This window comes from Typopeltis vanoorti, chromosome 5 (assembly GCF_054136105.1).
Source record: "Typopeltis vanoorti isolate ZY-2024b chromosome 5, IOZ_Tvanoo_1.0, whole genome shotgun sequence".
Taxonomy (NCBI): Eukaryota; Metazoa; Arthropoda; class Arachnida; order Uropygi; family Thelyphonidae; genus Typopeltis; species Typopeltis vanoorti.
The window spans coordinates 49,941,712-49,957,896 of record NC_143553.1 but is presented as its reverse complement, the minus strand read 5'-3'; the positions used below and the strand labels follow the sequence as shown (position 1 = coordinate 49,957,896).

The following is a 16,185-nucleotide window of genomic DNA, read 5'->3' as shown; positions in this document are numbered from 1 at the left end:
TTTCTGAATTGCCCACCGGAAATAATAACTAATGTTTGATTAAGGAAAAAAAGAAACGAGTAATTAACACAAAATTACTTTAAAACAATATGAAATATAAACTGGAAAGAAGGCTAGAAATATCAGAACAATGACTATAATAATCATTCCATGTTGTGATACGACAGAACAGTATTATCTGTTGTTAATATATATATATATATATATATATATATATATATATATATATAATAACAACGATAATAATTATATTCAAATTCTGACTAAAATTCGATTTTTTTTTCAGCATTAAATGTATTGTTCAAAACCATTCCGAAAATGACAAAATATCAAATCTAGCCAGGAGTCTTGAGTGACAGACTGAAAACCGTGACCTTGATAAGTAAAGAATTAAACCTTAAATTGAAATTCGTGCACTGCTTATAATTTTTTTTTTTTTTAAAGAAGCAGAATTACATTACTCCCCATCCTTTTGTTTAATTTTAGGAGTGCGTAGATTTTTATTAGGTATTAGGTAAGGTGTACCTGTAAATGGGCTTCGAAAGGTTAAAAGGTTAAAAGATTTTCGAAAGGTTAAAGCTTTCAAAATTAGAAGAAAAAAAAACGGATAGTTGTATGAAAAACTTGAACATTTATTCTGGGAACAATACAAAGCTCTGTCTTTAAAAGACATGAATGTACTGTGGAAATACAATGGAGATAGGTAGGATATTACAAAAAAAAAAAAAAAGAAGCTTATTACTTAACTACTATTACCTCTTGTTAGAATAAATGGTTCATAGCATGTGGCAAAAAAATAATGTTACGTTTCTAGATTAGAAAATGGAAGTCAATGTTTGCCTTTTATAAATAAATCTAATTCATTTGATATTTTCAATTGTACTTTATTACGTTAGCGACCCTTAACTTAGTCGATATTCTGTGAATAAATTATTTTGGGATGGCTTTAGAAGTGAAAAGTACAGATTTTAAAACAGCTTATCGTAGTAGATGACTTCATAGTTGTTGGAGAGCATTTTAAGGCGTTATTTTTTCCCATGGAAAAGAAGACAATATAGTGTAAGGACATATCATGGATTGGTAAAGGCAGAGCTGTACAAAGTAGAGTAGGGTAGACGACACTTTTTCCGGATACAGCAACGTCAATGACAAACACAGCAAAGTCAACGTATGCAAAAATTTAGTAGAAAAAAACAAAACAAAAAAATGTTTTTTGTCATTTTATATACAACTCTTTATTATTATTTTTTATTGAAGATGGCAAATTAAATATGGAAATAGACAACAGAATAAGCAAAACTTGTGTGGTGGGGAATCAGTTAAATACATTCAGTATGAAATAAGAGAGAAATTAGCCAAAAGACTAAGGTAGCGATATATATAAGACAGTGTTCAAACGAATTATAACTTATGGATCTAAGAGGGTTAGAAATAAAACAGTTGATCGAAAACTACAAAGATAACAGATATGAGATTTCTGAGAAAATTACGAGAGTGAAAAGATGGCATCACTGGCAGAATCAGATTAAAAATGAAGATGTTACGAAGGAACTTGACATTATTTAGAGGAGTGTGTAAGCTGAGCTAATCTTAGTTGGTACAGTCACGTAAGCCGAATGGGAGGGGTAAGGTTAGCAGCAATACTGGTGTTTGATTCCAAGATGGCGAGAAAATACATTATTGGAGCTGACAAGTGATATACTGATTTGGAGGAAAATATTGATAGGAGATTAACAATAATGTAAACTTAATCACGTAATACTGTTATAGTGTTCTGTAGACCCTGTGAGGATACATACCAGGAAACTGATAATGATGATATTTATTATTGTATTATTTTTGAATATATCTGAATAAAAGTTATTATATATATATATATATATATATATATATATATATATATATATATATATATATATATATATATATATATATATATATATATATATATATATATATATATATATATATATATATATAATGCTTCCTACCCTCTAAAATGTTATTCAATCAGCGAGGTTCTGACCTCAATCCGAATATCACATGTAAATAAAAGCCACTTTTTATCGAGTGCTTAAATTCTCAAATTAAAAAGGTAGTGTTTGGGCGGTCTATATTTTGACACATTCGCTTTACTACTCTAAGCAACTTGGTATTTTAATTTATGATTAGCCACATATTCCACATTCTTTATAAATGGAATATGTGGAATGGGATATTTAAGATTAATTAACATATCGATCTCAGTCCAGTCACACTTTTTTAAACGCACAAGCAGTTAAGTAATGCATTGTTTATATGTACTTTCTAGATGATCACTCATAAGTTGTTCCGTGACTTATAATTAATTTATTCATGTTCAGTTATATTGCTTACCTATAGTCACAGTTAAGTATATTTCTCCATATCGAGCCGCAAACTTTAATAAAGTATGTGAAGTTAGATTCCTTAGGGGAACAAAACCCACATATTCATAAAAAATTGCACAAGAAGAAAAATAGGAAACCGTGTTTTGTACCGAGACAAACAAACAAGCAAAAAAAAAAAGAGAGAAAGAATTGCTCACCATTCCCACCTCAGTCGCTCACACATCGTAAGCTCCTTTCATTTACTACCTTTTCAACTTTTCTAGCTTTCTCCAAACATCCATCAGATTCTAATCTTTAACATTTTGCATAGAAAATTTAATTTCACTATAATTATTCATACAGACATATGTAACAGTTCTCTGGATTTAGCTGTTGAATGAGAAATAAGTATAAGACAATTTTGAACAACTATAGCATGTATAATAATACTGCAACTTTGGGTACATTGTTTTATACATTGAGAACAGTTTGAGAATGGAAATTCAAATTAATGTAAATTGAGTTATTAAAATGTTTTGTTTCAGCAAGATATAATACTTCTTAATTATATCACTACAAGCGCAAACTCTATCACATGCAAAAATACTAAATTTGATAATTCATAACTAAAAGGTACTACAAACACTTATTACTTCAAGTACGATGCATTAAAACTTTTTGTAAAATTTCAATATTTAAAGCTCTACTCCTAATTTTATGTTTCATAAGTCATTTTAAAACATATTTCATGTAGTTTTATCTTTAATTTCCATTTAAAAAATGGAAACACCCATCTAACTTGTCGTTTATAACAGTAGTGAAAAAAATATTTGGAAACAAATTTTCAAACGGATATTTCATATATTTTTGATAAAGGGAAAACTAAAAATAATGGATTTTTATTTTCATTTAGAGGTCCTTTTGTAAACATAGTTTACTAAATATTACATATATAACTTTTTCCCAATAAGAATGCAATGCAATAAGACGTAAACATCTGTTTATTAAAATAAAATAAAATAAGGCCATCTCTTTCTGTTTATTTGCAATTGCTCAACTCTTAGAACAACTGTAGCAACTGATTTATTTATGCGTTTCATTTTGAAATATGTTAAGGTTTAAAAGCAGAACCCCTCTCTTATTTGAGAATATGATTGGACCTAAATCACGAACTTCCGTGTTACTGATATAACTTTACGCGATATACGTCATTTCGGCGAATTTTTATTAAGCAAAACGACGTATAATAAGCTGCAAAGCGGTAGCAAAAATGTAAAATGACGGCCATTCTCAATACTACTACTTACTGGATTTGGTAAATTAAAGAATAGAACGCATATATCTCAAGGGCTGTCATTATATTCATACAGAACACAGTTCATTTTATATTGAAATAAAGTCTATAGCTCATGATTACTTCATCCAACAAGTAATTTCTTCGATAATAGCACGCTAGGTCTAGCACGTATTAGGTAAATATGTTAACAACCATTTGAGTCCCCTCAACTAGTATTATACAACAGCGGTAGCAGCAGCAGAAGTAGTAGTAGTAGTAGAGTCAATGTCCATGAATTTTTACTTCCGCTTTCCCGTTACGGATGGGGCGAAAGATTTCGAGATGCCTCATTTCTGGTTAGCAGTAAGTGATGTCCTTCTTGGCCGTGGCATGTCGTAATCCTCCATTGATAAAGTACGTCTCCGTCCTACAGCACCAAGGGTTTTATGGACGTTGGCAGCTGGATGAACCTTCTGTCTCTCCACTCCAGGAAGTGTTACTGAGGTAACTGAAAAAAAAAATTGATAAAATATATGTGATGAATCCTGAGAACGAAGACTTATAGTTCTTAAAAAAGGACAATAAAAATGAGTACATAAATGCTAATGGTGTTCGTATGGAAACATTTATTATCTGGAATATACTCTTGTTTAATAACGAGAGGCACATTAAAAATTAAAAAATTTCAACCCCATGAAAGGTCGTAAATAAGTACGAGGTTTACAACCTATTACAACCGGTTTACTACAGATAGATAATCCGGGAATCCTCTATAGACAAAATATGGCATTTCAAGAAACTTCAAGATTCTAATAACTAGGGTGGTGGTCTCATGACATACATGAAGGCGTATATGAGGGACAGATTACGGGAAAGTGTTGCCCCTGAGTATTTCTTCAAAATTGGCATATAGATTCATTTGATTATGTATCAAATGAATCAAATGATACATAATCAAATGAATGTTCGTATCGAAACATTTATTATCTGGAATATACTCTTGTTTAATAACGAGAGGCACATTAAAAATTAAAAATTATGTATCATCCTTTATCTTCAGTGGCTGTTAACTCTGACTTGTCATCCCATTATTGTAGGTCCGAATGTTTGATAGGGCAATCCAGTATAGCTGATTTTTAAACGAGTACATCCACGAAAGGTTTAAAACCTATAGGACATTTATTCCTTTTGTCCAGTAATCCCTTAGTGACTAACACTGATAACAATATGGTCTGTCACCGAGAGACGAAAATCGTCTGTCATCTTTGAAATTTATGAAAATCCTATTTCTGGATGTAAAAGTGTAGTAGATGGGAATTGTATTTTACGGTGGTTACTTTCCTGTATTTCACTGGTCTTCAGATATGATAAGATAATGCCATTTAGTATTACAAACAATGGTTAAGTATATCGATCGGACTTTTTCTTTTTTTTTTTTGCTTTTTTCTTTTCTTTCTCTTTTTTTTTTTTTTTTTTTCTGGCTGTCATAGTTTTGCATATTGAGGTAAACTTTTATAAACAAATAGCATTCATTTAAGAAAAAATTCATTTGTGAAAAAAATTTTAAAAAGGATCGATAAACGTTTTTCGTACATGCTGATATTTGCATCGGGTTTCATAATAAGAACACCGATTGACTAGTCATTAGGAAGTTTAAAAAAAATTATATTTTTTCTATAAGTACATTTATAAATTTATATAAAACTATGTATATTTATTATGCATTACCTAAAGTATCTAGTCTTAAAATCTAAAATAATTACTCAATTTGGAATTTGATTTTCTGCAGTTTGTAAACAAATATAGAAAAAAATTGAAAGAATGATATTAGATATTAAAAGTATTAAGAAAACTAACTGTAATCTCAAAATTGTATTTCAACTAGTAAAATATTTCACGACCAACAAATTCACGCCGGTTGTATAAAATATTTATTATATACAGTAAATCCTCGATTTAACGGACTTCGGATTTAACGGACAAAATTTCAGGTCCGTATGTCACATGTGAAAATTAACACCCTGTTAATTTTAAAATGCTTTGAACCAAGGTTTGCTTATAATTAAATTAACAGGTTTTTTTGTTATTAATTTCCTGTTATTTTTAACAAATTTTGGCGAATAGGCCATAATATGTTGGAAAAACACTGTAGTAATTTAACCGACATAAATGAGTCACCGCTAATAAAACATGTTCGGCGAATGATTAGGACATGACCACACCAATTACAATTGGTGTGATCATGTAATTGGTTCTTTTGTCGCGTGGCGTGACTTTCTGCAGCAGTTTTGTTACACACATTTTCGTAATTTTAGGGAGTTAATTATAAAAAAACAGCAGAATTCGAAAGTTCAAAAAAACTTGATAGTTTTTTTTCAAAGCAGGATTACCTAAACCATACGCCTCAACATCGAATTAACTTCATATTAACTTATCAAAAAGTGTGTGTATAACAATATTTTTGTTATTATAGTGCTAATATTGATAAAATTGCAGTATAATGTTACAGATATTTTTATTTTAAAAAATCGATTTAACGGACACCCATTAGTCCCTATTAGTCCGTTAAATCGAGGTTTTACTGTAATTGTAATTTTTAAGTCTGCCCGTAACTCGGGATATCACGACGAAGACTTTTTTGTATGCATGTTTTCAGCTGATTCAATCATTAGCACAGGGTAAGTATTTAAAATTTTATTTCTCTGGAGAAATCAGTCACACACACACACACACACACACACACACACACACACACACACACACACACACACACACACACACACATGGCAGCGCGCATTTAAATGAATACTAATTAGGATCAGAAATCCGTACACCTTTTTTCATCTCCCTTTGGGAAATGAAATAAAGGTGTTAGGGTTTATTTATCATAGACGCGAAGAACCTTTATCAGGGCTTTTCATTCGAAAAGCCCTGATAAAGGTTCTTCGCGTCTTAGACGGGATTCGGACTTACACCTTTCTCGCAAATGGCACAGTCGAAACCGATCGTGGAGGCTATTGTTGCGCAAAAGTATTTTTTTTAAGTCGTTTAGTTTTACTAGTACTCTTTTCAGAATTTATGTCCCAATTTTCCCATAACATTTTGGATATGTTAAATGAATATTTATCTTAAAGAAAAGTGGAGTTGAACCATATTGTTTATATGTGATTGAACTCAATCCCATAAATCAGTGGCCAAATATCGATTATAAAGAAAGCTCTTCTTTTGGAGTGAATAAGAGAAATTTAACAAGCGCTATAAAATTAACACTTAATGTTCTCTGTTCACTAAAATAATTAAAAAAACTTGGGACAAAAACGTAAGCAGTGGTATATAGACTTTTTCTCTTAAATTCTTTTAAAATCACTCTTTTTTATTTTTAAAGCCTTCCCACGTCGTCTGATTTCATATTAGCATCGATTCCTAAGAAATTCTTATTCTCTCTTCTACTTTCAAGGCTCACAAAGTTAGTTTTCTAGGCGGATAATCAAAGATTTTTTTTAATTTTTTTACCAGAATGATTTTTATGTGCGATGGGGTGATCAAAATGATCTACTGGATCATTCGCTCTTTATTTAACCGTTGCAGCTAATGTGTGTGTGTGTGTGTGTGTGTGTGTGTGTGTGTGTGTGTGTGTGTGTGTGTGTGTGTGTGTGTGTGTGTGTGTTTGAAGGGACACATATGGTGGAGTGAGTGTGATAGTTTATGGCAGCATCTCGTTGAGCGGATGACATATAGATGTCCTGATCTATATGTACTTCCTAGCGGAACCACCAATGTTTCAACTTATTTAGACGAGGTCCTGAACCCCAGTGGTTAAATTCAGCCGGACCCTCCAGTACTCGGCCCTGGAACTTTTTTATGCACTGTGCCTGCACCTGAAACATTTTTCTGTTTTGTGACTTTTCTTCCTTTACGGTAATTAAGCCTAATGCGAAACAGACAGCAATGGTAGGTTATTAAGACATGCATATGTTTGGTGCGGTATTAACAAAAGATCGCGCGACGGAAAGATAAAAGCAAGCCGACAATTGAGTCGAAATGCTAACTCTCCTCAACTGAATTCCAGTAATATGTGAAACTGCCATAACAACATTCACTATATATATATATATATATATATATATATATATATATATATATATATATATATATATATATATATATATATATATATATATATATATATATATATATATATATATATATATATATATATATATATAGTTTTAACACGTTTACGAATTTTAACACGTTCTGTTGAATTTTATTGCTGCTTTGTAGGGCAAGCGAACTCACACACATCTAATTAATAACAAGAGTTTAGATACCTGTGTTTGCCGGTGCAACATATGGTTTTGCTTGAGTCTATGCAACATAGTTTCTGTATGAGGGGACATGTGATTCGTTAATTAGTGTCATTTTTGTCCCAGTTGTCTCTAATTGCACTATTTCTTGAGAAATATATTACACAGACTGCTAGTATCTTATTCACTGACATAATAAAAGTAATTGTTTTTCTTGCCTCTGCAATATAGTGGCTATTGGGGAGGGCTTGTTGATTACCGCGGGAGCAGTTACTATCACCCCAACGTGTTTACGCTTTTTTTTTCATGGGCGAGGTATATGCGAAACTTTTTAATTTCTTTTTTTCGAAAAGTAAAACAGGGGTGCAAGTTATACGCGAGGGCGAGTTATATTCAAGTAAGTACGATATTTCATCTATGGATAAGTACACTGGTACCTTCTTTAAACAGAAAAATAGCTCGGATGATAGTGATATACAAAACGAGTTTGTAATGTGTAGTTTCTGAAGAGAAAGAGGTCTGTAACGAATCCACAGAAACACAGAATTCCCATCAATTGCAATGCGATTATATTAATACGCTGAACGAAAGGAAAGATTTGCTGACTTGCTGGAAACTAGACCAGTGGATGGCATTCAAAGGTAAATACAATTGGTTAGTTTGTGGGAACATTTTTCTGTTTTGTGACTTTTCTCCCTTTACGGTAATTATGGCTACATTATTGTGTTATTATTCAACAATTGTTTACAGTTTTGAATGTGTATATAAAGTAGTCAATATCAACAGTCTCCTGATTACGAACGCGTGATGGAAGGGACGGGGAGATTTAGAGCTTCCCCGGATAGCATCCAAAGGTAAATACAATTGGTTATTTTGTATAGGCCCCGCAACTTATTCGTTTAGAATTTAACCACTGCTGAACCCCCCCCCCCCCTCTATGTTCGTCCGTATGTGGATGAGATAGGGGCGACATTTATCCTACAAGATGATAATGCTTGTACTCATCGTGCGAAGCTCCTAGACCAATATATTCGAGAAGAGACTATTGCACTTATTCCTTAAATAAATCTGCGTAAAAAGAAGAAGGTATTTGGTGCATTTACAAAATGCCTTAGAAAACCGAAATTTCAGATGTATTATATCTGAGACTTCATCAATAATAGTTTAATTTTGAAGAAAGTTGTTAACAGGAAGTTAGTAATTATGCAAACGTAATCATGTAGTACTATTGTAGAATCCTGTTCACCACTTTCAGAGTACCTGTGAGTAATTTTAAGATGATAATGATGACCTAAGCACAGTTTTAAACAGGTCAGTTACACTACGGTGCGCAATTTTATTAATGTAATTATTTATTACTGTAACCGTAGAGCATCGCTTCTCAAAGTGGGGGCTCTTCCTCGCTCGCGAATGCGTTTTTTCCTCTTTTTCTTTTTTCTTTCTTTGTGTGTGTGGAGAGGGGGGGACATGTTGTTGTTGATAAGAATTTTTTTCAAATTACATGGAAAAAAACATTTGTAAAATTCTTTCTTGATTGAGATAGTTTAGTTGTCATACAATACTGTAGAATTCAAACGATATATAGCCTCGACGATTTTAAGAAAGTAAAACGACAATATACCTTCAAGTGCATTTTTAAAATTTAAGTTTGTCGACAATAAGCCTACTTATTGTGGAAATACTTTATATTTAAAAAGTTTATGGTTAGCATTAATATACAAAATATGTGTGTCCATAGCTAATTTTAATGCCGGATGTGTTTATTTGCATTTACTTGTCCTGGAAGGAGGACGTGAAATTTATAAAATATTTCAACTGGGGCTCAGGGTATAAAAGTTTAGGAACCTCTCTCCTAGTGAAATAGAAAATAGTCTTAGAATAACGATTGAAGGACTTGACATGAAATACTTCCATTTAAACTGAATGAACAAATTAAATGACACGATGGCCATGGGCTAGCGAATGACATCGTTTACAAGTTAGTAGTGAACGGAGACTGATGAATGACAGTGGGACACGAAAACGAAAGGAATCGATGAAGTTTGGAACGGACGGAAGCGATGTCAGTGAACGATGACTGTTGCTCCTTCCTTGGCTGACATTCAAAATCAAACAGTGGCTCAGTTTTTTGGTCACCTGACGATCTTAATTTTTATTTGTTCCTTCGTGAACGACGTACTCGTATTTCTGTGTGACATAGTATATTAATACTGAGAAGTTGAAGTAGTCTATGAGTTTTTGAAAACATCCCGATTGTAACACTGTACTATATTTCACTGTCTAACAATTAGGCAAAACAATTTTGTATGTGCTTAGTACACTACAAACTCTAAAAGATGAACCCGTAAAACGCAATCTGCTGTAGGCTCATAATTTTGTGGGCTACAAAACGTTGATTGTCTTCAAGAATTTTCTAGTTTCTCGGAAGTTATTGTCATGAACTGCTATTGTCTCAGTTAGAACTGGTGATGGGAGATAAAAAAATCACAATTGATATTTAAACGTTACGTTTTACAGTGAATGTTCATATTTCAATCTCTAACAAGTTTATGTTGAGAAGTATCACAGAAGTGAGTGAACATAAACTGGCAACTCCTAATTAAAAATAACCTTGCTCTTTTGTAATGTAATAGTAAAAATATTGTGTACAAGAAAACACGTTAAAAAATAAGTAATTTATAGAAGGTGAGGACATTTTATATAAGAACTTGAAGTAACAAATAGATTCATGCATTTAGAAGGTTTGAAAGATCCAAGAATTTAATTATGAAACATATGCATTATATATTACATACCATACTACGGTCATCAAAAATAATAATTCCTAGGTATAGGGAGGTATAGTGTTCTCTTTTCATGGGTAGCCAATCAGAGCTTCCCACTCATTCTCCGAAAGTTACATAGGCTAAAACGGCTTCACCTATTCTCTATAAGGCTTTAGCTGTTTCTTTTTTGATGGTTTTCTCTCTTTTTTTTTTTTTTTACTTGAGTTTACCGGATAGATTAATTTTTGTCTGTCTGTCTGTCTGTCCATACGTACGCATTCTTTCGATCTGAGTAGACAGATTCGATTCAAATTCCATATTTGGAATGCGTATGAAAATTTGGTGAGCTACCATTTCCTTTTTTCTTTCAGCTGGAGCATTTTTTTATGTTGAGCCCATAACGAGAGGTTGTTTAATCAACCTTTAGCACATTGGTACCGTGTGTGAGTAGGGTTTTGATCCGTAAGCGTTTTGAAATATTGTCCTATCTGACTGAATGAAGTTAATTTTAGTTTAGTATCCAGAATGTATGTTAGAATATGTTGACTCACTTCTGTCTGGTTACAAATAGATCATTTTATTGGCAAAATTTGGCGCAACGATTCAAAATTAGAGCAAAAATATGACTAAATGGAATTTAATAAAATTTAGTACCTATGATCCGTAGTAAAATTTGCCGAGCCATCTCTGTTGTTTCAATCGAACTATTTAGTGTCAAAGATTATAAGCAAAACAATTTTTGTACGTTCAGTACAGTACAAACCCAAAACGATGAGCCTATATATAGGCTTAACTTAAAACTACTTCTCTCCAGAAGGAAACTATTTTTTTTTCTTTTTTTCTTTTCAGGAAACAGGATTTTCGGCAAATGCATGCTGCTATGTTCTAGGGACTTAAGATTATTATAGTGTTTCTCTCTCTGTTTCTTCTAATATGGTACTTATCCTTCATTTTAGCGATTGGAAGTCGCGTCCGGAGATGCACAATTTTGTGCAGGTGAGCTAATATGTCTACCTGCCTGTGTGTGTGTAAAATTTTATTTTCAAAACAGACTTAAAGTAACAATTTAGAAATGATAAATTTACTAATTTATTCGTTCAGTACGCGCTTCAAATTCAAACTGAATATTGCTTTCAAATAAACAGAATTTTTTAAAAATGACAGTGTATTATTTTGATATACACTATCTGATCAGCAATATCTTGATACCGCTTCGTAGAAGAGGATATGGTATGTTATGGTATGATATGTACCTATATACAGGTACATTACACCCATGATTCATACAGGTGAAAGGAAGCAGACAGTCTTGCAATCTTCAAAAACAAACATTACAATAAAATGAACTGTACCGAAGAGCTCAGTGACTTTCGCCATAGGTCCCACCTTTGCAATAACTCAGTCGAGAAATTTCTGCACTACGGGAGCTTCGAAAAGTTTTCGGAGTCGGTAGCGAGTGTTTTCGGAGAAACACTCGCTACCGACTTCCGAAATGTCTCTGCAAGCAACATTTTGCTTGCAGAATCGCTTTGCGTTTCCTTGGCTAAACACACAAGCCTAATATCAGCAAGGGTAACACCAAGTATCGGTTTGAATCTCTAGAGCAGTGGAAATGCTGTAGTGATGAATCACGGATGTGGCGGGATTTGGCAGATGCCAGGAGAACGCTACTTGCCCGATGCGTTTTGAATAGTGATAGTCTTAACATGTTCCCATATAAAAAAATCCAGTGGACTGAAATCTGGTGAACGTGGTGACCAAGAGATCGATTCACCTATTCCAATCTATCGGTCAGAAAAATTGTCATTCAGAACTGCCTAACACCGAGAGAAAAGTGACAACGTACACCATCTTGTTGAAGCATTGTATCACGTATAAATCCTAAACGTGTTAGTTCAGGAATAAAGTCATTCTTCATCATTTCCAACAACTCTCGTTATTAACAGCCCGTCCTTCAAAAAAAAAATTGTCCAATTATGTAGTCTAGGCATTAGTGAGTTGCATTGCCAGAAAACATTGAATGGTCCATAAATGAAGCATTATTGATTATAGTGGTGACATCATGGTAGTAATCTTCCAGCAACATTTCGTTGATTTGAATTTTGTCAGCATTCATACGCAGTTTTATTCTGAGAATTTTACGCACTGTTGAGTCATTAATGCCCAGATCCAAAGAGGCCCCATTTTCATACTCAACTTCACTAAATTACATTTCTAATGATTTTTACAGATTGATTTTATCATATACAGAACGGAAGTTAAAGTTATAAAAATTTAAAACTGCACAAGTGCTTTATAAGAATCTGCTGTTAAGACAGCTGTTACTTGTTACACACACACACACACACACACACACACACACACACACACACACACACACACACACACACACACACACACACACACACACACACACACACACACACACACACACACACACACACACACACACACACACACACACACACACACACACACACACACACACACACACACACACACACACACACACACACACACACACACACACACACACACACACACACACACACACACACACACACACACACACACACACACACACACACACACACACACACACACACACACACACACACACACACACACACACACACACACACACACACACACACACACACACACACACACACACACACACACACACACACACACACACACACACACACACACACACACACACACACACACACACACACACACACACACACACACACACACACACACACACACACACACACACACACACACACACACACACACACACACACACACACACACACACACACACACACACACACACACACACACACACACACACACACACACACACACACACACACACACACACACACACACACACACACACACACACACACACACACACACACACACACACACACACACACACACACACACACACACACACACACACACACACACACACACACACACACACACACACACACACACACACACACACACACACACACACACACACACACACACACACACACACACACACACACACACACACACACACACACACACACACACACACACACACACACACACACACACACACACACACACACACACACACACACACACACACACACACACACACACACACACACACACACACACACACACACACACACACACACACACACACACACACACACACACACACACACACACACACACACACACACACACACACACACACACACACACACACACACACACACACACACACACACACACACACACACACACACACACACACACACACACACACACACACACACACACACACACACACACACACACACACACACACACACACACACACACACACACACACACACACACACACACACACACACACACACACACACACACACACACACACACACACACACACACACACACACACACACACACACACACACACACACACACACACACACACACACACACACACACACACACACACACACACACACACACACACACACACACACACACACACACACACACACACACACACACACACACACACACACACACACACACACACACACACACACACACACACACACACACACACACACACACACACACACACACACACACACACACACACACACACACACACACACACACACACACACACACACACACACACACACACACACACACACACACACACACACACACACACACACACACACACACACACACACACACACACACACACACACACACACACACACACACACACACACACACACACACACACACACACACACACACACACACAGAGCGAGAGAGAGAGAAAATATTCTGTACATAATAAAATTTAATAAACATTTATTATAATAAAATATAATATATAAATATAAAAAATTTATATATAATACATAAATGAAAATAAAATAAAAAAATAATAAAATTATTATCAACAACAACAATAATAAACAATACAAGAACGTAATACTTACGAAAGCCAAGGCCTTTCACAAACAAATGTAAGCTCTGTGCGAGTTTCTCGGGCTGAAAATAGACAGTTGATGAATATAAAACTTTAGAAGAGAAAAAGTAAAGGTGATATCTGTCTCTCTCTTTTTTTCTCTCTCGCACACACACACAAAGCGCGTGCATAATTAATATCGATTCAAGTAACAGACATTTTTTAGAACTCTTAAAAATATCAGTTCATATTTTCCTGAATTCAAAACACTAAACGCTTTTAGAAATGAAATATTTCTTTTGAAAACAGCTATGTCAAAAGGCAATTTTCTAGCAGCATTTTATGTTATGAGTAATAAAATACGATGTTAGCTCGAAATTCCTTTATCAATTTATTGTTATACCAGTGGTGTAACTATAACTTATAGTAGTATTACATAGTGACATAACTATTATTTCTAAGGTTTAGTTTGATATGTTATTTATTACATATCAACTTTCTTTCACTAGTGAGTGAATCGAGAAAGATCTCTAAATTATTAAACTAAAAATACAAGTAGCATGCTTATGTATAAAAACAGAGCACCGCAATTTTTGTTTTTCAAAGTCAAGCTGCTATTTTTTCCGAAACATTGATTTACAATGAAAAGATCTTTGTATAAAAGTAATTACATCGTGGTTTTATCTGTAAAGTGAATGTCTGTCTAACGTTGGATGAGGTTAGCAGGGATACATAGTATAAGTTTCCTACCTGCTCATTAGCAATCATTGGAGTAACACCCATTCACAGAAGTCATTATACAATAAACTATATTTTCAAAATGAATATGCAGCAAATTCATCCTTAATATCTAAACTTGTCTAAAGATCTGCTAACATGCAATGCTTGTCTAAATAACTGATTTTTAATATGTGATTTAATTTCTAATTTTCGTAGTGATGACGGTTTTAAACAATAGGTTAAGAGGTGGAGTTGTTTATCTCTGTAATGATTATGTTATTTATGAAATAATTGAAATAACAATTAAAACCATTAAACAAACACTTAAGAGGTAATTCAGTTCTGTTCTTTTCATATTACCTTAAGTTGGCATGCCTGTTTTTCATATACTTTTCTTTTGTTACCCATCATACTATGATGTTTAATTAAAGGTCTATGTCATTATGCATAATGTTTTAGGTAGCTGTATAGAGTTCATCTTGCATTAATGTATGTAAGATGGACTCTATACAGCTACCTAAAATATTATGCATAATCCAAAGTCATCTACTGCATATGATGCAGTAGATGACTTTGAAATGGCGGAGGAAGGAAAGGAGAACTTTGTTGAATCTTGCGAAATGAGTGGGAGGATGGAATGCACGCACGCACGCACGGACGCACGGACGCACGGACGCACGCACGCACGCACACGCACACGCACACGCACACACACACACACACACACACACACACACACTTGGATGGACTTACA

At 34.2% G+C, this 16,185-nt stretch overlaps 1 protein-coding gene across 1 annotated transcript in view; it reads right to left on the bottom strand.

The window, feature by feature from the left end:
- Positions 1 to 3,906: 3,906 nt before the first annotated feature.
- The window catches only part of LOC150106394 (uncharacterized protein ZK1073.1-like), a 247,633-nt gene continuing 235,354 nt past the window's right edge, over positions 3,907 to 16,185 (bottom strand). The window contains exons 12-13 of the mRNA XM_090392419.1: positions 14,743 to 14,794; positions 3,907 to 4,132 (exon numbers count right to left, since the gene is read on the bottom strand). Of these exons, the coding sequence (XP_090248545.1) occupies positions 3,972 to 4,132; positions 14,743 to 14,794 (213 nt within the window). The 3' untranslated portion in view covers positions 3,907 to 3,971. The remainder of the gene's footprint in view (positions 4,133 to 14,742; positions 14,795 to 16,185) is intronic.